This window comes from Cygnus atratus, chromosome 11 (genome assembly GCF_013377495.2).
Source record: "Cygnus atratus isolate AKBS03 ecotype Queensland, Australia chromosome 11, CAtr_DNAZoo_HiC_assembly, whole genome shotgun sequence".
Classification (NCBI taxonomy): domain Eukaryota; kingdom Metazoa; phylum Chordata; class Aves; order Anseriformes; family Anatidae; genus Cygnus; species Cygnus atratus.
Window position 1 is genome coordinate 10,477,533 of NC_066372.1, and position 20,992 is coordinate 10,498,524.

The window sequence follows — 20,992 nt, forward strand, 5'->3', positions numbered from 1 at the left end:
GATTGGGATGGGGTGGGATTGGGATAGGGTGGGATGAGGGTGGAATGGGGATGGGGATGGGATGGGATAGGATGGGATTCGGGTGAGGAGGGAATGGGATGAGGATTGAACGGGAATGTGGATAGGATGGGATAGGATGAGATTGGGATAAGGAGGGAATAGGATGGGATGGGATGGGGATGGGATGGGATTGGAATGGGATGAGGATTGAACAGATGGGCATGGAATGGGGATGGGATGGGACTGGGATGAGGAGGGGATGCGATGGGATGAAGAGGGGATGGGATGGGATGGGATGGGATGGGATGGGATGGGATGGGATGGGATGGGATGGGATGGGATGGGATGGGGATGAGGATGGGATGGGATGGGGATGGGGATGGGGAATGGGATGCGGTTGGATGTGGTGCTTAGGGACATGTTCTACTGGGTAATATTGGTGGTAGGGGGATGTTTGGACCAGATGATCTTGAAGGTTCTTTTCCAACCTTAATGATTCTGTGTGATGGGGGGGGAGGGGGGAAATGGCATAAAGGGGCACCCCCATGGCGGTGGGACACGTCAGCTTTCAGCCCCGTGGGGATGGCGATAGGCGCTGACTCGGCTAATTTGTCACCCCACCGCACTCTGCTCTGTGCCGCCGGTAAAAAGCCAGCTCCAGAGCTGGGATTTGGGAGGGGGATTAGCCCCAGCAGCCATCTGCTGCCGGCCAATAATCATCACACTGAGGAAATCCAATAATTACAAAAATATTGCTCCCACCCCCGCTTTTGCCCTTGCACCCAGCTGTGGGTCCCCCACCCACGGGTCCCCACTGCGGTGTCTCCACCAGCACCCCAATGGGACAGTGGGGCTGGTCAGGGACCTGGCGGTGCCCGATGCCACCTCCGAGGGGCTGCCAGTGGCCCCAGTGCTGGGGTCCCCACATGAAGGAGCAAACATTAAAGCCCGTGACCCAGCTCCGTGACAGATGCCGCGGAATTACCCAGCCTAAAACCTTGGGATCGCCCCCCCCCCTTCTCCCCAGCATTTAATTACTAATTTACTAATTACCCCAAGATGCCGCTGGCGGTCTTGAGACCCGTGCCCTAATCTCAGCAGCCATGGGGAGCACACGGATGTTCTCCAGTCAGGGGATGGCTCAGATGGGGACATCGGAAGCCCTGCTCCTTCTGGTGGTGGCAGGAGATGGTGGGGACCTGAAGGGGGTGGTGGGGACCCAGGGGACAAGGTGGGGACCAGGAGTGGGTGATGGGGGCCAGAAGGGGTCAATGGTGGAGACCAAGAGGAGACGATGAGGACGGGGGGGAGTGATGAGGACTAGGAGGAGGTGACAGGGACCAAGAGGAGGTGATGGGGACCAGAAGGGGATGATGGGGACTGGGAGCTGGTGGTAGCGACCAGGAGGGGACAACAAGGCTCAGGCAGGGGTGATGGTGACCAGAAGGGCCTGATGGAGACCACAGAGAGATGGTGAAGCACAGCTGGAGACAGTGGGGACCAGAAGGGGATGGTGGGGACCAGGAGGAGACAACAGAGCCCAAGAGGGCTCGGGGGGCAGGTGATGATGACCAGAAAGGCCTGACTGGCTCTGGGAGGGGATGAGGGGATCAGGAGGGGTCAATAGAAACCTGGAGGATTTTACAGTGACCAGAAGATGATGACGGAGCATGGGAGAGGATGGTGGGGACTAGGATGTGACAACAGGGACCGGGGGGGACAATGGGAACCAGGAGGGGATGACAGAGATCAGGAGGAGGCAGTGAGGTGCAGGAGGGGATGGTGGGGACCACGATGGGATGATGGGGACCAGGAGCTGGTGGTGGGGATCAGGAGGGGACAAAAGCAACCAGAAGAAAACAAGAAGTTCTGGAAGTGGACAAGAGGGATGTGGGACTCTGCCGGCCTGGCGCAGCCCCTGGTGGCACCAGTGGTAGCTGTGATGGGTTAACGCAGACACCGGCGCTCAGCCGTGTCGAGGCCAGGCTCCGGTTTCACCTGTCATTAGCTCTCCTTTACCGGAGGCTTCTTTTCCCTTTGTGCCCTTGCTGTGACAAATGACGCCGTGTGGCAGCAGGCAGGGGGGTGGTGACAGCTCCCAGGTCACCCATGCTGATCCTTGCCAAAGCCTTTGCTGACCCCCAGCTAAAACTTTAATGTGGCTCCAGGGCTGACCCGGCCGCAAAACCAGGCCCCAGGGGCAAGCGTCTCCCTGGGGACATTCTGGTGGCCATAGGCGGGTGGCAGCACCACCCCAGTGGCATTGGGCTCAGGTCCATCATTGAGGGCATCTTGCGACAACTTCACAGTCACCCAAGGAGTTTGCTGAAGAAATGTCCCACCGGGGGGGACGCCCCTGGGAGGGCCCCGTGTCACGAGGATGGGGCGGGTTTGTTGGCAGCAGTGGGGCCGGTCGGGACAGTCTGGGCACATTCCTGGGCACGGGCACTGCCAGCAAGTCGGGGTCCTGCGGCTTGGGGACCGCAGCAGAACCAGGGGACAACGGAGGTGATCCCAAGGTAAGGGCGGCGAGGGGGTCGCAGGTGAAGCCCCGTCCCCAGTGATGGCGCAGTGCCCGAGGCCAGAGCTCAGTGCTCAGTGACGTGGCACCACCGAGGACTTGGGGACACCGCGGTCCCCAAGCTGGGGCTGGCACAGCACCGTGGCTCCCCACCATGTCTGTCCTTGCAGATGAACCTCCTGGCACAGGTAGCTGGGGAGCCACCAAGGAGGCCACTGCATTCCGTCTGCATGGTGTCACCCTGGGGTCCTGACACCCTGCACCATCTGTGTTGAGTTTGGGGGCAAGGGGACATGGGTACATGGGGAGGGTGTTGAGGATGAGGTGGGTGCCACAAGGGATGGGTGCCACCAGGATTGGTGACACCAGGGTAGCTCTGGTCCTACTCTCTCCCCCCCAGGTGAGCTCCATGCTGCAGACCCTGCAGGACAAGGTCCCGCCATTCCTCCAGCCTTGGCACTGGCTGCGCTCCTGGGTGCGGCAGGTTTGGGTGGCACTGCTCAGGGTGGGGGGGGGGGGGGGGGGGGGGGGGGTGCTGACATCAAGGGACACACCTTGGTGATGCTGCCCCAAATTTGTCTGGGTCTGGGGCAGCTTGTGTCCCAGTGCCACCGGGATGACCGTGAGTATTTGTCCTTCCAGGTGAGCAGCTCCAAGCAGGTAAGTGCCAGTGTTCCCCTGCGTTCCGCACCACCCATCCCATCACATAACAGGGCAAAACTGGCTTTTACTCAGCACCCATGGGTGCTCTGGACCTAGTCTACTTGTGCTAGCTGGAGATGACTTCCAAATCCTTTTCCTGGTCCATGGAAACCCAAAACCACTGTGGGATGAGGACAAGCCAGTGGGACAGTGCTCCACCCACAGCACCTGTCTGGAGGTGACACATGGTGGTGTCCCCAGGCAGTGGCAGGAGTGGCGAGCACGGCGGCATTCTTCCTCTGTGAGGGGCTGCTCGGTCAACACTTTGATGTTGTGCCCAACGGGGTGGCGGAGCCTCGGCCTGGGGACCTCTTTCTCTTCCCACTGGCCTCGGGTGGCCCTGGCTGGTGGGGTGCCCATGCCGGTGTCTATTGTGGCAACGGGGAGATCATCCACCTGGAAGGTGAGTGGCAGGGGGTCATCCCTGCACAAGGGACATGGGGCATAGCATCTCCTCCTTGGTGACCTCAGCCCTCCTTGGGGACCTCAACCCTACTTAGTGACCTCAACCTTCCTTGGGAATCCAACCCTCTTGGTGTCCCCAGCCCTCTTTGATAACCCCAACCCTCCTTGTGGACATCAACCCTCCTGGGGACCCAACCCTCCTTGGGCACCTCAACCTTATTTGGAGACCAAACCCTCCTGGTGACCTCAACCCTCTTCAATGACCCTAATCCTCCTTGGGCACCTCAGCCCTCTTTGATGACTCCCAACTCTCCTTGGGCATCTCAACCCTTTCTGATGACCCCAAACCTCCTTGAGGACATCAACCCTGTTTGGGGACCCAACCTTCTGGTGACCCCAACGCTTCTCGGTGACCCCAACCTTCCCTGGGGGACATCACCTCCACCCCACAGGCACCTTGGGAACGTCCCCAACAGGGATCGTGGCCAAGCACAGTAAGAGCCACCTCCTGCGGACAAGGGGCCCTGCCAAGGTGCTGCGGATGAAGCGGGGGCTGGATGTGGCCACCCTGCAGCAGCGGGTCCAGGCAGCCATGGACATGGTGCTGGAGTACGATGCTGTCACTTGCAACTGTGTCCACTTCGCTCTTGCCCTGCTGGGGCTGGGCCAGCTCGCTGGGGACATGGTGGGTGCCATCATCCCAAAGCCTAGGGGACCACAATACCCACCCCGGCTGAGTATCACTGGAGCTGTCTTCTCTCCTAGATGTCCCCAGAGCTGCAGTGAAGAAGGTGGTGATGCGATCTGGGAAGCACGCAGGGCTGGAGCATCCTTTCTGGGCCACCGCCAGGATGTGGGATAAAGGCTGGAGGGTGTGGGGTATGGGATGTGGGGTGCGGGCCGAGGATGTGAGCTGGGAGATGCAGGGTGCAGGTGGGATGCAGGCTTTGCAGTGTGGGATGCGGGACATTGGATGCAAGGTGTGGGATACAGGTGTGGATGTGGGGTGCAGGATGGGCGCAGGGTGTGGCTGTGGGTGCTGGCATGTGCCCACAGCTTTTCAATAAAAGGTTGCATGTGAAAGCCCGCACTACTGCAGCATGAGGACACCACAGCAACTTGTCTGTCATGGGGACAAATGCTGGCTTTAAGCCCCTCGGCTACCACCTGCCCCAGCAGGAGATGCCCAGCACCAGCATTGGGCTTTTCCACTTTTGCTTTCCCTTCTCAGGAGCCCAATGCCACCACCCCTTCCTGCCTTCCAAGAAGAGAGTGGCTGCTTCCTGGTGTCCCCTGCAGATAAACTCACCTCTGCCCCTCAGATTGCTGCCTCCTGCCTGGAGGAGAAAGGGTAGAGGAGCCCTGTTGGCATGGTTTGTTCCCAGTCCCCCCAGCTCCTTGTGCACTCCCCGCCTCCTCACTCACAGAGCAGCAGAAGAAGCAGAAATGTCCTCAGCTCTGTGTGCGCTGCTCTGCAGCAACTGAAATACCAGTGTGTTTCTACCACTATTTTCATCAAAAATCCCAAACACAGCATCATACCAGCCTCTACAAAGAAAATTAACTGCCTCCCAGCCAAAACCATGACAATATCCACCCTTTATTCCGTACCACTTACACCATGATCAGGTCCCACATTTTCTAAGACATTCTTATTAACCACCACCATTTGATTAATACACAAAGATAATTGCCATAGTCTATGGACCACCCCTGCCAAATGTCCATTAAATGTCTGTTGAGTTCTTTTAGTCCATGATTAGCTTCTATCTGTTACGGCAGTCACTCGGGACAGGAGGGGCGGTGTGTTGCATGGAGCTATTGGATGCTAAAGCCATCTCAGGTCAGGTCACTGCTGTTCTTGCACTGCTTCTTGTGAGGCCCATCCACCTCAGTCCTATAGTCCTGATAAGGGACTTCCTATACCATGCAACTCAGATCATGGGTTACAACAATTTAAAGGCATTTCCATTGCAGTCTCCACCCCTTGCTCTTTTGGACCAGGCCATAGGGTTTAACATTGCAATTAACTCCAACCCTTGTCCCTGCTCCAGCCTGGGATTTTCCTTTGGCCACAGTCCCTTAGGGGTGTACCTGTTCTGGTGTGGCCTTATCTATGAGCCACAGTCCCTTAGAGGTCTACTTGCTGTGTCATGGACTAATCCACGGCTGCAGATGCTTCAAGGTCTATCTGTCCTGGTGTGGACTTTTTCCAGAGTAGATGTGGTCACAGGCACTTCAGGGTATGCATGCTGCCACGTGGACTCATCCACAGGTGACAGTCCCACTGGCTTGAGCTCAGTCTGAGTCCCAGAATGTCCAGCCAAAACCACAACAGCTGCTCCAGGTCTCTCCGGGCTTTCTTCTGGGGACTTGGTCAGCTCCCACACCCATGGGAGAGCTCTTGGGCTGCTTCATGCCCATGAAATGGTTCCCGAGGGAGGAGAAAATGTCCCCGCGGCTTGGGAAAGAGGAATCAGCAGAAAGGAGCAGCCCTGTGCCAGCTCAGGGTGGGAGGTGACAAATAGCCTTTGGCCCAGCTGTTTCCATCTCAGGAGCTGCAGGTACCAAAGGGCATCAGGACAGGGGCAGGATGGGTCAAGTGTGCTGAAAACCAGCCCTGCAACCATTGCTTGCAAGGGTAAAGTGCAGGTTGGGGCCCATCCCTGAGCACACAAAGAACCAGGGCAGGACAGCCTGGTGCAGGGTAGTCCCTCTTCACCCCCAGCATGGGCCTGAGGATGTCATACAGTTTTGTGAGTAGAATGATTTGGGATTTCTCGCCTTTCCTCCAAGTGCTTCTGCAGGGGATGTGCTGTCCTGGGGCAGGGTACACAGCGAGACCTCCATTGGCAGTTTTTTGGGTCAATGGGGGCCACTTCTGCCCCATGCTGAAGCTGCATATTCCCTTTCTCTCCTAAGCGTTCTTCCCGTAGAGCGAGTGAGGCAACCAAGTTCCTGTTCCAGATGACTGTGCCTTGGTTCACAACAAATTTTGAAGAGGTGCTGCTGGAGAGCAAACTGCAGCCCGGGGACATCCTGCTCTTCCCCATACAGGTCAAATCTGAAATTCTTCCAAGACCCTTCAGGCATGCTGCCGTCTACTGTGGGGATGAGGAGGTCATCCACTTCCAAAGTGAGCCCATGCTCCCCATCTTCCATTCAGGTCACGGTGGTGGCCGGTGAAGGCACATGGTAATGGCCAGCTCTTTCCTTTCCAGACACAGACGATCATGCAAATGGAGGACACATCAGCAAGGAAGGCTTCCATGCTATGATAAATGGGAGGGGGAAATGCCAAATTTACAGGAAAAAAGCTGGGGTTGACCTTGATGCTTTCCAGAAAAAAGTCAAGGAGGTGATGAACAGCACAGCCCAGTACAGTCTCACGGAGAACAACTGCATCCACTTCGCACTCTACCTGCTGGACTTGGTGGATTTCTACTTAGAGGCGGTGAGTATGGAGACAGGGCAGTGCATGTGCAGTGGGCCAGACGAGTCCCCAGACAAACGGGCATCTTTTTCCTGCAGGTTAAAATCAAGAAGAATGACAGCCATGGCAGTGATGTGAGTATTTGCATGAGTGTCACTGCTCCCTCCAGGGCTGGGTCTCCAAGGAGGGCTGAGGTCCCCAAGGAGGGCTGGAGTCCGCAAGGAGGGATGCGGTTCATAAGGAGGGCTGGGGTCCCTAAGGAGATTTGGGTTCCCCAAGAGGCTCCTGGTCCTTAAGAACTTCACAGAATCATAGAATACCCCAGGTTGGAAGTGACCCACAAGGATCATAGAGTCCAACCCCTGGCTCCACATAGGACTATCTAAAAATGAAACTATTTCTGAGAGTTGTCTAAATGCTTCCTGATCTCTGGCAGGCTCTGTGCAGTGACCCTGGGAGATCCTGTTCCATTTTCTGACCACCCTCCTGGTAAAGAACCTTTTCCCGACACCCAGCCTGACCGTCCCCTGTCCCGTTGCTCCATGCCATTCCCTCGGGTCCTGTCGCTGTCCCCAGAGAGCAGAGCTCAGAATCTGCCCCTCCGCTCCCCTCGTGAGGGAGCTGCAGGCCGCCATGAGGCCTCCCCTCATCTCCTCTGCTCTGGGCTGAACAAACTAAGGGACCTCAGCCACTACTCATACAGCTTGTCCCCAGACCCTCACCACCTTCGCTGCTCTCCTTTGGACGCCTTCTAAAGGTTTTAGGTCCTCCTTATATTGTCTGGGTCCCCAGGAGGGCTGGGCCCCCAAGGAGTTGCTGGGGTCTCCAAGGAGGGTTGAGGTCACCAGGCCGCTCGTGTTCCAGGGGAGCAAGCAGATAGTGTGAGGGGGGTAGCCAGCGGCCTGTTCCCCAGCGCATCCAGGGCAGCCATGTCCCTTCGTCCCCACACTTTGCCTTTCCACACATCTGCTTCCTGCAAACCATGACTTTTTGGGGGGTATTCCTTTCTAGATTTTGCGCTGGATCATTTCAAAGACACCACTCAGCACCCTCTGCGTGGGGAAAGAAACATTAATCAGCTGCTTTATTAATTATTTCCACCTAGTCTGCTTATATTTGCTGCTTCATATCCTGAGTGATTGGGTGAAATAACTGCCCAGCTGAAAGACATTATTTCTGTGTTTAAGATATGAAGTAAAAAATGTTAAAATTTGGAAAAAAAAATAGAATTTCTGAATTATCTGCAAATAATGATGATATCCTGAATTCTCTGAAAATACTGATTATTTGTTAATAGTAATGAGGCTTATCTCTGAACAGCATTACTTTTCTGTAAATAATAAAAATAACAATGGTAGTAATAACGTTAGTAATAATAAATGATGATAATAGTAGATGATGATAATAATAGTAAATAATAATAGTAAGCGATAATAATAATAGTGATAGTGATGATGATAGTGAAAATCACAGCAATGATAATAATAATATTCTGAATAATAATAAAAATATCCTGACAATAATATCCCAAATAATATCCCAAATAATGATATCCCAAATAATGATATCGCAAATAGTAACAAGTGTCCCAAATAACAAGATCCCAAGTGATGCCCACTTTTAAAATGCAGGACTGGGGACCACCCCATTTGGGGGGAGCAAACCCACCTCTCCTATCCTTTTATTATATTTGGGGGGGGGGGGGGGGGAGCCACGTGGGAGCATCCCCCAGAACCACACGGCCCCGCTACACCGAGCATCCCCCAGGGTGCCGTGGGTGCCGCAGGTGCCGCGGGTGCTGCGGGTGCTGCGGGTAGGGTGGGTGCCGTGGGTACCCGCTCTCCCCGGTGCCTTTAAGCGGTGGCCGTCCCCGCACGACGCTGACATCAGTGCCGGCGTCCGCGGCCTGCGCATCCCAGCCTGCGCCAGCACCGCCATGGCGGCCAGCCCGGCCTACGGCGAGGAGAAGGGGGGCTCCTCCAGCCTGGGGGAGCCTGAGTACGGCCACGACCCTGCCAGCGGCGGCATCTTCGCCTCCGACTACAAGAGGTGGGGATGGGGTGGGGGGGGGTGGGGAGGACATGGGGACACCCTGGGGACAATGGCAGCAGGCTGGTGGTGCCCCCCCCCGCCTTGGGATGGAGACACGCCTGCGGATAAGGATGGGGACGCATCGCTTTTTGCAAAGGCCACCAGGATGCAGTGGTGGTTTGAGGGAAAAAAGACGGGTTTTGGACCAGGGGTTCGGGGGGGTGGGGGGAGATCGGAGATCTGAGATCTGCTGTGGCACGGGGGGGCTGCAGAGTCCCCATGCCTCCCACCCACGCCAAGCCCGCGGTCCCAGCAGCACGGGGCGGCGGATGTCACCTGTGGCCGGCAGCTGCTGGGGGGTCATGGGGATGCAGAACAGTGGGGGAGGGGGACAGGGGAGGAGGAGGCAGTGTAAAAGGGGAAAGTGGGGTTCCTTGTGTCCCCCTCCCCAGCCCCTGCAGCATCCCCCACTCTGTCACTGTCCCCCTGCCCCCCCCCCCAGCAGTGTCCCTCAGCCTGGCAGTGTCCCTTACCCCAAACCCCTGCAGCGTCCCCCACACTGTCACCATCTCCCCCCTCCTCATGCCCTGGCAGATTCCCCCCTGCTGGCACTGTCCCTCATCACTGACCCCCTGGCAATGTCCCCCACTTTGTCACTTTCCCCCGACTCCAGCAGGGTCTCCCACTCTGTCACTGTCCCCCACCCTGAGCCCCTGGCAATGTCCCCTAGTCCAGCAGTGTCCATGCTGGATCTGTCATTGTCCCCATGCCCCCCAGGTGCCACCCCATCACCCAACTGGGACACCCACATCTGTTCCATCCCCTTGGGGATGTCCCCACCTGCAGCTGAGCCACTGGAAGTCCCCGGGGAACCATGTCCCTGCCATGTCCCCCTAGCTGTGGGGCAGGTGGCACTTGGGACCACGAGACCCCGTGGTGGCCTTCTTGGTTTGACACCGCAACCCAACCCAGCCCAGCATCAGGTTTCAGGAGGAGGAGCGGGGCCACAGCCCTGCCACTGTCCCTGCTGTCCCCAGTGCCACCCCTGGCCACAGCGATGCTCTTGCTGCCACCTGTGCAGAAGCTGCTGCGGCCAAAAACAGTGGCAGGTGGTGATGCGGCCGAGGAGGTGACCAGCCCAGTGCTGGCCACTGAGGCCGGGCCACCCACCTGCTACAGCGCCCTGCGCGCCGATGAGCTGCAGCCACTGGCTGTCCCCAAGGACGAGGTGGCCACCAGCACCGGGCAGCCACCGCGGTAAGACCCCCCCCCCCGGGGAGCCCCCCCGGGGATGGTGGCAGCGATGGCTGGGGTTGAGCATCGTGCCAGGGGGCTTTGGGATGTGGCATGCCCCAGAAGGGTGTCACCAAATGCTGGGGCTGGTTTGGTGCAAATCTGTGCTCTTTGGGGAAAATTGCTGTCCCTTGATGATGATGGGGCTGTTGTGGGTGGATGCAGACTTGCAGCGCCCCCCGGTTTGGTGGGGACAGATGTGCCTTATAAAAGGGACACAGATGGCAAACAGCCTTATAAGAGGTAACAATGGTAACAAAAGTGCTGGATTTGACCATTCCAGGGCGCTCTTTGTTAGGGTGCACTGGCACATCTGCACCACCATGCCCAGGAGGGGACAAGGGATGTCCAGCTGGTGGCCGGGATGGGGACAGAGCTGGTGGCCAGTGCCATGCAAGTCCCTTTGGTTCATTTTTCATACGGCTGTAACCCAACTCCTGCCCCATCAATATTGCACAGCACTGGAGGGTCAGGTTGCTGGCACGGCGCAGGCATCTCTCCCATGGGATAGGGCCAAAAAAAAGGAATAAAAATGGCTAAAAATGGACTATGGGACTTTCCACCCTGGTATGGTGCAGGCATGATGACCTCAAGGAGATGCTGGATAGCAACAAGGACTCACTCAAGCTGGAGGCCATGAAGAGGATCGTGGCGGTGAGCTGCTGCATGCCATGCCATGCTGTGCCGTGCCATGCTGTGCCAGCCACCCCATGTCACACTGCTCCTTCATTCCCTAGATGATTGCCCGGGGGAAAAATGCCTCTGACCTCTTCCCGGCCGTGGTGAAGAACGTCGCCTGCAAGAACATTGAGGTGAGGTTGCACCCATGGGTGTCCCTTGGGCTTGGGATGCTCCCTGTTTGGGAGGGTTTTGGGGGTGTTTGGGGGTCCCTGCCACCTTGGCCGGCTCCACCCTGCAGGTGAAGAAGTTGGTGTACGTGTACCTGGTGCGCTACGCGGAGGAGCAGCAGGATCTGGCCCTGCTCTCCATCTCCACCTTCCAGCGAGGACTCAAGGTGGGCATCCTGGATGCTTTGGGGGCAAAAGGGGAGGCTGTGAGGCTGTCCCAGCTTGCTGCAGCAATGCCTATGTCCCTGCAGGACCCCAACCAGCTGATCCGTGCCAGCGCACTGCGTGTCCTCTCCAGCATCCGTGTACCCATCATCGTACCCATCATGATGCTGGCCATCAAGGAGGCCGCATCAGACATGTCCCCATACGTGCGTAAGACGGCTGCCCATGCCATCCCCAAGCTCTACAGGTAACGGGGGGATGCGAGATGGCTGCTGAGAACAGGGAAAACTCATGGAAGGCTTTGTGTGTCTTTCTGTTGCTAGGTTTTGGGAATGCAGACCCTGGTGGGGGGGTCCCAGCTGCTTGGTGCCAGCAGGGGTGGAGGAGTTGGGGGTCTGGATGTATTCCTACCTGCACCAATCCCACTCTTTCCTCACAGCCTCGACTCAGACCAGAAGGACCAACTCATCGAAGTCATTGAGAAGCTGCTGGCGGACAAGACCACGGTGAGCAGGGCGCCATGTCTTCCCTCCCCCAAAATGTGGGGGTGCCAATGTCCCCACCAAGCCATCCCTGATGGGGATGTCACCATCCCCACCAAACCAGCATCCCTGTGGAGATGCCACCAACCCAGTGAGCCACCCCGAGCTTTCCCTCCACAGCTGGTGGCCGGCAGCGTGGTGATGGCATTTGAGGAGGTCTGCCCAGAGCGCATCGACCTCATCCACAAGAACTACCGCAAGCTCTGCAACCTGCTCATCGACGTGGAGGAGTGGGGCCAAGTGGTGATCATCAACATGCTGACCCGCTACGCACGCACCCAGTTCCTCAGCCCCAACCAGAACGTGAGTTTGGGAGCCTCAGGGTGTCCTGGACACCTTAGGGTGCCCCTGGCCACCTTGGTACCAGGGATGCTCTGGTGTCACAGTGCATCCTGCTGCTCTGCCAGTGTGGTTGGGGTGGGGTGGTGGGGTGAAGGTGAGTGCTGCTGGCAGGAATCCCTGCTGGAGGAGAGTGCCGAGAAGGCTTTCTATGGCTCTGAGGAAGAGGACACCAAGGATGCCAAGGCGGAGGCAGCCTCGTTGGCCAAGCGCAAGCCCTATGTCATGGACCCTGACCACCGCCTGCTCCTGCGCAACACCAAGCCCCTGCTGCAGAGCCGCAATGCTGCGGTGAGCCCCCGCCCTGTCCCCAAGGCTACCAGTAGTGTCCAACCTGGGCTCATGATGTCCCCACCAGCCAAGAAGCCACCAGGGTGTTGGGGAAGTCTTGGGGGAACCTCCAGTGGTAGACTTCCCAAGGGCTGGATTTCCTCTGGCTGTTGTTGGGTGGGACACTGGGGGACACAGCTGTCCCCTGAGATGTCCCCATGTCCACATGTGTGACAGGCAGGTGTCTCCCCGCAGGTGGTGATGGCTGTGGCACAGCTTTACTTCCACCTGGCACCCAAGGCAGAGGTTGGTGTCATCGCCAAGGCACTGGTGCGGCTCCTGCGGAGTCACAGGTCTGTGGCACCTGGGTTTTGGTGGTCTCCCACCCCACAGAACGTGGCCAGTGGGACCCATGGGAGCCCCAAGACCCTGGGGAAGACTCCCAAACATCCCAACCCAGATAAAGGGTGGGAGCATCATGGTGGCATCACCCTGGTGGTGGGTCCTGCTCCGTCTTCATGGGGACATGCTGGGAGGGAGGTCTGGCTTGCCCCACTGATGGCAGTCCCCTCTCTGTCTCCACAGCGAGGTCCAGTATGTTGTGCTGCAGAATGTGGCCACCATGTCCATTAAAAGGCGGGTGAGTCTTGGCCCTGGTACGGGAGGAGTCAGCCCCGTTAACTCTGGAGTGAAATGAGGGCTGGCCGGTGGCTGATTGCCAGGGCCACCTGCCCACAGGTGGCCTTAGCACGTTGAGAACATCAGTGTCACTAATACTGCTGGCTCTCTGCACAGGGGATGTTTGAGCCCTATCTGAAGAGTTTCTACATCCGTTCCACAGACCCCACACAGATCAAGATCCTCAAGGTGAGTTGGAAACACCTGGCATGACCCATCATTGGTGGCTTTGGGCTCCATGGAGCTCTTCCCCATGGAGCAGCCATCTTCCGTGTTCTGGGGACAGGAGGACACTGTGAATCTGGTGTCCTTGGGACATGTCTCAAGCTGACAGTCTTTCTCTCCTTCCTGCAGCTGGAGGTCCTCACCAACCTGGCCAATGAGACCAACATCTCCACCATCCTGCGTGAGTTTCAGGTATGCTGAGACCCCAGGCAGTCTGAGGGTGCAACTCGGTCGTGGCTATGGATGCCAAAATACCTGCTGGGTTGGGGACAGGGGGGATGGAGGAGAATCCCACTGGGAGGAAAGGACTGATGTGCTAACTCCATGAATGGCTCCAAAAAGCCCTGATGTGTGGCCACCGCATGCGGAGGACACCCGGTGCTGGCACACGGGTGACATGCTGTGCCTGCACAGACCTACATCCGCAGCATGGACAAGGACTTTGTGGCAGCCACCATCCAAGCCATTGGGCGCTGTGCCACCAACATTGGGAAAGTGCGGGACACCTGCCTCAACGGCCTCGTCCAGCTCCTCTCCAACCGGGATGGTGAGCACTCATGGTGGGGGTGAAATGGGGGCTCCATCTCCCTCAGGAAGGACTCCGCTGAGGCCGGGTCTCTGCTCACAGAGCTGGTGGTGGCTGAATCCGTGGTGGTCATCAAGAAGCTGCTGCAGATGCAGCCGGCTCAGCACAGCGAGATCATCAAGCACATGGCCAAGCTCACTGACAACATCCAGGTGGGTTGGGGCATTGTGTGGCACCCAGGACCAGAGGGGGTGACAGCGATGCCACACTCCCGAGGGTGTTTTGCAGGTGCCGATGGCACGGGCCAGCATCCTGTGGCTGATTGGCGAGTATTGTGAGCACGTGCCCAAGATAGCACCCGATGTGCTGCGCAAGATGGCCAAGTCCTTCACCAACGAGGAGGACATCGTCAAGCTGCAGGTCATCAACCTGGCAGCCAAGCTCTACCTGACCAACTCCAAGCAGGTACCTGGGGACATGTTCCTGGGGACACGGTCCCATGGCCTGCCTCAGTTTCCCCAGTGGGAGGAAGAGGCTGGCCCTGAGCGTGCCCCTTGATGCAGAGCAAGCTGCTGACCCAGTACGTGCTCAACCTGGCCAAGTACGACCAGAATTATGACATCCGTGACCGGGCTCGCTTCATCCGCCAGCTCATTGTGCCCACCGAGAAGAGCGGGGCCCTCAACAAGTATGCCAAGAAGCTCTTCCTGGCCCAAAAACCTGCTCCCATCCTGGAGTCCTCCTTCAAAGGTACCCACCCTGCTTGCAGGGCATGGGGACACAGGGAGAGATGTCACCCTGGTGCTGCACCGCTGGCCCTGAGCTGCCGCCACCTCTCATCCTGCCATAGATCGGGACCATTTCCAGCTGGGCTCCCTGTCCCACCTGCTCAACACCAAGGCTGTTGGGTACCAGGAGCTGCCGGACTGGCCAGATGAAGCCCCTGACCCCTCCGTGAGGAATGTGGAGGTGCGTGGGGCAACCTGGGCTGTATGAGGGACTATGGTGGGGAGGTCACACTGGGGTCTTGGGAGAGCCCCAGAAGGGGCCCAGGTGCTGCTCAGCTGCCCCATGTCCCCTCTCTGGTGACCACGCAACTGCCTGGGGGCAGGAGCAGGGTGAAGGCAGTGGTTTAGGACCCCGCCCATGGGTGACAACCCTGACAAGCCCTGTGCCAGCAGGTTCCCGAGTGGACCAAGTGCACCAGCCGAGAGAAGAGGAAGGAGAAGGTGGAGAAACCTTTCTACTCTGACTCAGAGGGCGAGTCAGGGCCCACCGAGTCTGCAGACAGTGGTGAGGACTTGGTGATGCCACCATGGTGGGACACCAGGCAGGGGACACCATGATGAGGACATCCCATCGTGGTGGGGATGGGGGACATGGAGGGATCTGGCAGGGGAAAACAGGGATGCGGGGGGAGATGTGGGGATGCTGTAAGGCACCATGGGCAGCTGTGGGGACATGGGACACAGTGGAGGGATGTGGTGGGACACAGCGAAGAATGGTGGAGACGTGGGGGGACACAGCAGCACGGCTGAGTTGTGTTCCCTGCAGAGCCTGAGTCCGTCAGCGAGGAGAGCGGCAGCAGCAGCAGCTCCGGCAGCTCCAGCTCCAGCAGCGAGGAGGAGGATGAGGAGGATGAGGAGGAAGGCAGCGGGGAGTCAGAGGACAAGGAGGAGGAGGAGGAGAAGAGGAAAAAGAGGAAGGAGAAGGGAGGCCCCCGGAAGGCCTCCTCCCCGGGGAGTGCGGGCAGGTACCCCAAGGAGGCTGTGTCCCCCCCGGCTGACCTGGTGTCATGGCCTCCCCTAAAGCCTCCTTTCCCTGCAGCCCCAGCGAGGAGGAGGAGGAGACTGAGGGGAAGAAGGTCAAGAAGGCAGCAGGACCTCAGGGGAGGAAGGGCCATGCAGAGACCTCGTCAGAGGAGGCCAGCGCCTCCGAGAGCAGCTCTTCAGGGTCAGAATCTGGCACTGAGGCACCGGCCGTGGTAGAGGCTAAGCGGAGGAAGGCGGTGAGGACCAGGCTGGGAGGGAGGCCAGGGGGACCCCAGCCCCCCTGCTCACCCCTCCCCATCTCTCTGCCCCTTTGTAGCCCCCCAGCAGCAGGGCTGGCCCCAAGGAGATCTCCCTGCTTGACCTGGATGACTGTGAGTGGCTGCAGGGGACATGGGATGGTCACGGTTTTGGCTTTGGGGAAACTGAGGCACAGACACCTGGGGTGGGGAGGTACAAGGCCGTGTGGAGTCTTTGGGTGAGCAGGAACATGGGGACTTGGGGGTTGGATGGCCCCTGTCCCATGAGGATGGCTGTGGAGCAGATGGCTGAGCCACCAGGGCTGTCCACATGGGATTGTCCCCACGTGCCTGTCCCTGTGGGTGGTATCTGAGGGGCTTCCCCCCTGCAACTGTGCCACTAGGGCTGTTTCCACATGGCTGTCCCCATGCAGCTGTACCCATGAGGTTACACCACTGAGGCTGTCCCCATGTGGTGTCCCCATGCGGCTGTCCCCAAGGGGCTATAGCACTGAGGCTGTCCCCATGTGGTGTCCCCATGGGGCTGTCCCCAAGGGGCTATAGCACTGAGGCTGTCCCCATGTGGTGTCCCCATGGGGCTGTCCCCAAGGGGCTATAGCACCGAGGCTGTCCCCATGTGGTGTCCCCATGTGGTGTCCCCACAGGGTTGTGGCTCATCGGAGCTTTGTTAAATCTTTCCTCTCCCTGCAGTCACTCCCCCACCTCCCCAGCCTGTCCCCTCCACCAGCATCGTCTCCACCAGCCTGGTGACCGATCTGGAGGGCCTCACACTCACCGACACCTCCCTGGCACCCACCGTAAGTGTCCCTCACATCCCCTTGCGGGTCCCTAACACCCAACGGGTGCCATGGGGTGGGCTCAGTGGCCCACATCGTCCCTCGGTCCCCGGCAGCTGATGAGCCCGGCGTTCGGTGCGGTGAGGACCTACGAGCTGCTGCACCGCATGGCGGGCGAGGGGCTCTCAGTTGAGTACTGCTTCAGCCGCCGGCCCTTCCCGGGGGACCCCCACATGGTGGCCGTCCAGATCCACATCTCCAACAACACCGACGCTGAGGTGAAGAGCCTGCGGGTCAGCGAGCCCAAGCCGCTCTCGGGCATGCGGATCCAGGAGTTCCCTGAGATCGGTACGACACGGCACGGCACAGCACTGGTGCTCGGGAGGGACGGGGGGGACAGCCCGCGGAGGGGAGGTGGGACCCGGTGACAGCCGTGTGCTTTCAGAGTGCCTGGCGCCTGGGGACACGACCAGCGTGGTGATGGGCATCGACTTCTGCGACTCCACTCAGGCGGCCAACTTCCAGCTGTGGTGAGTGGCCAGTGCCAGGCGGGAGGGGACAGGGTGGGTGTCCCAGGGGATGGGGACAGTGCGATGGGCACTGACATCTCTCCAAGGGACATGGAACAGCAGGGGACAAAGGACAGCAGGATGAGGCATTGGGGGACAGAAGGATAGGGCATGGGGTCCTCCAGGGCACTGGGGAGAGCTGGGTGGGCATTGGGGGGCAAGGGACAGCAGCACAGGGCATGAGGAGCTCCAGGGGACAGTGAGACAAGTACAGGGTTTCTCCAGGGGATGGGGACACCAGGATGCGCCCCAGGGTCTTTCCAGGGGAGAGGGGACACTGGGATGGACATGGGGTGCTCTAGGGGACAGTGAGACAGGCACCAGGGGACAAGGAGGTGGCAGCAGTCCCAGGTCCAGCCTGATGGGTTCCCTATTCCTGAGCCATTTTGTGCCTCAGTTTCCCTCCAGCTGTCCCTCTGCCTGAGGCAGGGGGAGGGGGACGTCCTCAAGTGCATCCCCTCTCACCTGCCTGTGTCCCCAGCACCCACACGCGTCACTTCTACGTCTCCATCCAGCCGCCAGTGGGGGAGCTGATGGCCCCTGTCTTCATGAGCGAGAACGAGTTCAGGAAGGAGCAGGGTGAGTGGGGGCCGGGGCCAGGGTGGGGGGCCACCCACTGTCCCCACGGTGGCACTCACTGCATGCTTTGTCCCCCTGCCACCCGTGCCGTGGCACAGAGCACCTCACGCGGCAGGGCAAGGGTAAGTGGCAGCTTGGCTGGCCCTAGAGTAGCTCCCCTTGTTCCCTTCCAGGCACCGGGGTGCCCCAATGGCGTGTGGGGGCGGTGGGACACCTCCATGTCCCGTCCTGCCCCACAGTGCCACAGGGCTGCACGAGGTCCCCAAAACCTCTGCCCAGCACAGGAACCTCATGTCACTCTGTGGCAAGTGACGGGGACACCCTGGCCTTCTGTCACCATGCTCCCAGAGCAGAGGGGGTCTGTGGTGAGCTGGAGATGCTGGGGTGTGCTCAGTGCCCTGTGGTACCTGGCTCCATCACCCTGCAGTGCTGCTGCCTGGAGGAGCCCGTCTCTAGGGACGTGGCTGCAGGCTGCTGCCACCAGGCATGGTGACAGGGACAAGCCTGGAAAGGGTCACGGAGGAAAGGTTTTTCCTATGTCCATCTCTGCCAAGCTGGAGAGGAGCAAGCAGGACAGCATGTTGGGACCTCATGGGAACCTGGATGCGAGGCCATGCGCAAACCATAGGAACAAGGTGGCCTGGGACAGGCTCAGCCTGGGGCAGGACAGGAGGGGACGGGAGCCAGGGCTTGATTTGGGGACAGCAAAATGGGACCTGGTGGGGATACGACTGCTGTCAGTGGTGGGCACAGGGTTGAGTGCATGGCCAGAGACAGGCAGGGGCTCTGCTGCCTGCTCCAGGGAAGCTCACAGGCATGAGCGAGATCACGGAGAAGCTGACGTTGCCTGAGAAATGCCGGAGTGACCACGCCATCGTCCAGCAAGTGACCTCGGCTGCCAACGTGGGACGTGTGCCCTGCGGAGCTGACAATGAATACAGGTAACCAGACACCCCAGGGGACCTCAGCTCCCTGGGGACTGTGCCATGCCAGTGACCCACCGCAAGGTCCAGCCTGGGGACTGGGCAGGCACTGTCACCTCTGCAGTCATACCCAAATCAAATCAGCTCAGTTATGGGGACACTCAGAGCTTCCATAAGGACAAGGAGCCTGCAGGAACCTGCACCCAGACCCACTGTGACAGTGGCTGTTGGTGGCAGACACCTCCCCAGCCCCCACTGGAGCATCCCAGGGGCTGGGGACAGGGGACAGGAGGGTGACAGAGGAGCACAGCTCACCCTGATGCCCTGTGTTTGCTGGCGGGCAGGTTTGCAGCCAAGACGGTGACCAGTGGCAGCCTGGTGCTCGTCACCCTGGAGCGGCGGGAGGGAGCCGCAGCCCAGCTGACCGTCAACAGCGAGAAGATGGTGATTGGCACCATGCTGGTGAAGGACATCGTCCAGGCCCTGGCACAGTGACAGCCAGGCCCTGCCACACGCCCCCATCCCCTCTGCCCCACACCACTCCCCAAGACCCTCCTGTCCCTGTTCCGGGGTTATTCCCCACCCCAGTACTCATGGTGGCACAAGCGGGACAGGAGGCAGTGATACCTGGGCTGGCTTTGCCTCTGGGAAGAAGGAGCAGGATAGGACAATGTCCTGCTCGGTGAAGACACGGTGGCTCTAGTCCCTCACCTCTTGCCACAGTCACGCAGTGTAACCTTATTTATTATGGCCAATAAAGCTCTCCTCAAACCTGCACCCTTCTCTACTCTGTGTGTATAGTGGCAGGGCCAGTCCCCAAATGTCCCCTGCTGGGCTCTGCTGCAGGGACATCAGGGACACCTGCACTTGCTTGGCAGAGGGCAGGAGGCTTGGCCCTGACTAGGGATCTGCGGAGACCTGGGAGGCTTCCAGGCGTTTGTTCAAAGCAGAATCGCTGGTGTTTTGACTGCAGAAATGCCTGCTACGTGAGGGCTGTGTCTGTTCTGCCATGCCACTGCAGGGCCAGCACCAGGAGGCATTTCATCTCTGGAGAGAAAAAGAAGGAAAAATGTCTCTTTATCCAGCTCTCCCCTCCCAGCAATTGGGTGAGATTTCAGAGAGCCCCAGTTTTTGCCTTCACCCCTTGACAAGCCCTGGGAGCCAGGCACAGGGGGGGAGAGAACAGGACCACAGAACCACAGGGTGGTTTGGGTTGGAAGGGACCTCTGGAAGACGTGGTCCAACCCCTGCTCTAGCGGGGCCACTGGAGCGGGTTGCCCAGGACCACGTCCAGGTGGGATTTGAATCTCCATGGAGACTCCACATCTCCGGGCAGCCTGTGCCAGCGCTCCACCACCGCCACAGCACAGCGTTTCCTGATGTTCAGATGGATCCTGCTGGGCTCCAGCTTGCGCCCAGCGCCTCTGGTCCTGGCACTGCTGACAAGAGCCTGGCTCCGTCCCCTCTGCACCCTCCCTTGGGTATTTACGGCCAGTGACGAGCCCCCCCCCCCCCCCCCGATCCCCCTCTTCTCCAGGCTGCGCAGCCCCAGCTCTCCCAGCCTCTCCTCCCAGCAGGGCTGCTCAGCCCCTTGATCTGGACTCCCTCTTGCACCGGGGCTCCCAGAACTGCACCCCGGGCGCTGAGCGGAGCCGACACCGCCCGCCCCAGCACCCAGCCCTCACCGCCACCCCCCCCACCCCCCGTGAGGAGCCGCCCAACGGCCGCCGGCCGTCGTGAGGGGGCGCGAGGCGGCGGCGGCGTCGTGAGGGGGCGCGAGGCGGCCGCGCGGGACAGCGCCGCCACGCGCATGCGCCGCGGCCGCATTAAAAACCCGGCGGGGGGCCGGAGCCCGGCGCTGCCGCCGGTCCCTCGAGACCCGCCTCCCCCCCCCCCCATCCTCCCGCCCTGTGCAGCGCCCATGGCGTTCCCGCCGGTGAGCGAGCGAGCGAGCGCCGTGCTGAGGCGGCGCGCGCGGCGGGCGGGAAGAGGAGGAGGAGGAGGAGGTCGGAGGGGGGAGAAGGGGCGGGGCGGAGCGGCGCGCGGTCTCCTCCTCCTCCCCCTCCTCGCCGCGCCCGCCGCCCCCTCACGTGGCTTCGCACGTTGGCGGCGCGCGCGGCGGGTGAGCGCTGGGCGGG

At 59.6% G+C, this 20,992-nt stretch overlaps 1 protein-coding gene across 7 annotated transcripts; it reads left to right on the forward strand.

Moving 5' to 3' along the window:
- Nucleotides 1–8,775: 8,775 nt before the first annotated feature.
- AP3B2 (adaptor related protein complex 3 subunit beta 2) lies at nucleotides 8,776–19,629 on the forward strand. Of its 7 annotated transcripts, none has more exons than XM_050712990.1 (28): nucleotides 8,875–9,110; nucleotides 10,964–11,039; nucleotides 11,123–11,197; nucleotides 11,305–11,400; nucleotides 11,485–11,645; nucleotides 11,838–11,904; nucleotides 12,061–12,243; nucleotides 12,394–12,570; nucleotides 12,805–12,902; nucleotides 13,135–13,189; nucleotides 13,345–13,416; nucleotides 13,582–13,644; nucleotides 13,867–13,999; nucleotides 14,081–14,190; nucleotides 14,267–14,443; nucleotides 14,629–14,728; nucleotides 14,829–14,947; nucleotides 15,157–15,271; nucleotides 15,533–15,731; nucleotides 15,806–15,986; nucleotides 16,067–16,121; nucleotides 16,698–16,804; nucleotides 16,900–17,131; nucleotides 17,229–17,313; nucleotides 17,834–17,931; nucleotides 18,030–18,053; nucleotides 18,734–18,872; nucleotides 19,199–19,629. In XM_050712990.1, the coding sequence occupies exons 1-28, from the start codon at nucleotides 8,998–9,000 to the stop codon at nucleotides 19,347–19,349; spliced, it is 3,261 nt and encodes a 1,086-aa protein (XP_050568947.1). In that variant the 5' UTR covers nucleotides 8,875–8,997; the 3' UTR covers nucleotides 19,350–19,629. The 7 variants fall into 7 exon arrangements, with proteins under 7 accessions (XP_035422649.1, XP_035422647.1, XP_050568947.1 ...); XM_050712988.1 differs by having other exon boundaries at nucleotides 8,876–9,110; nucleotides 14,542–14,728; XM_035566755.2 differs by having other exon boundaries at nucleotides 8,877–9,110; nucleotides 14,542–14,728; nucleotides 15,160–15,271.
- The last annotated feature ends 1,363 nt before the right edge of the window (nucleotides 19,630–20,992 follow it).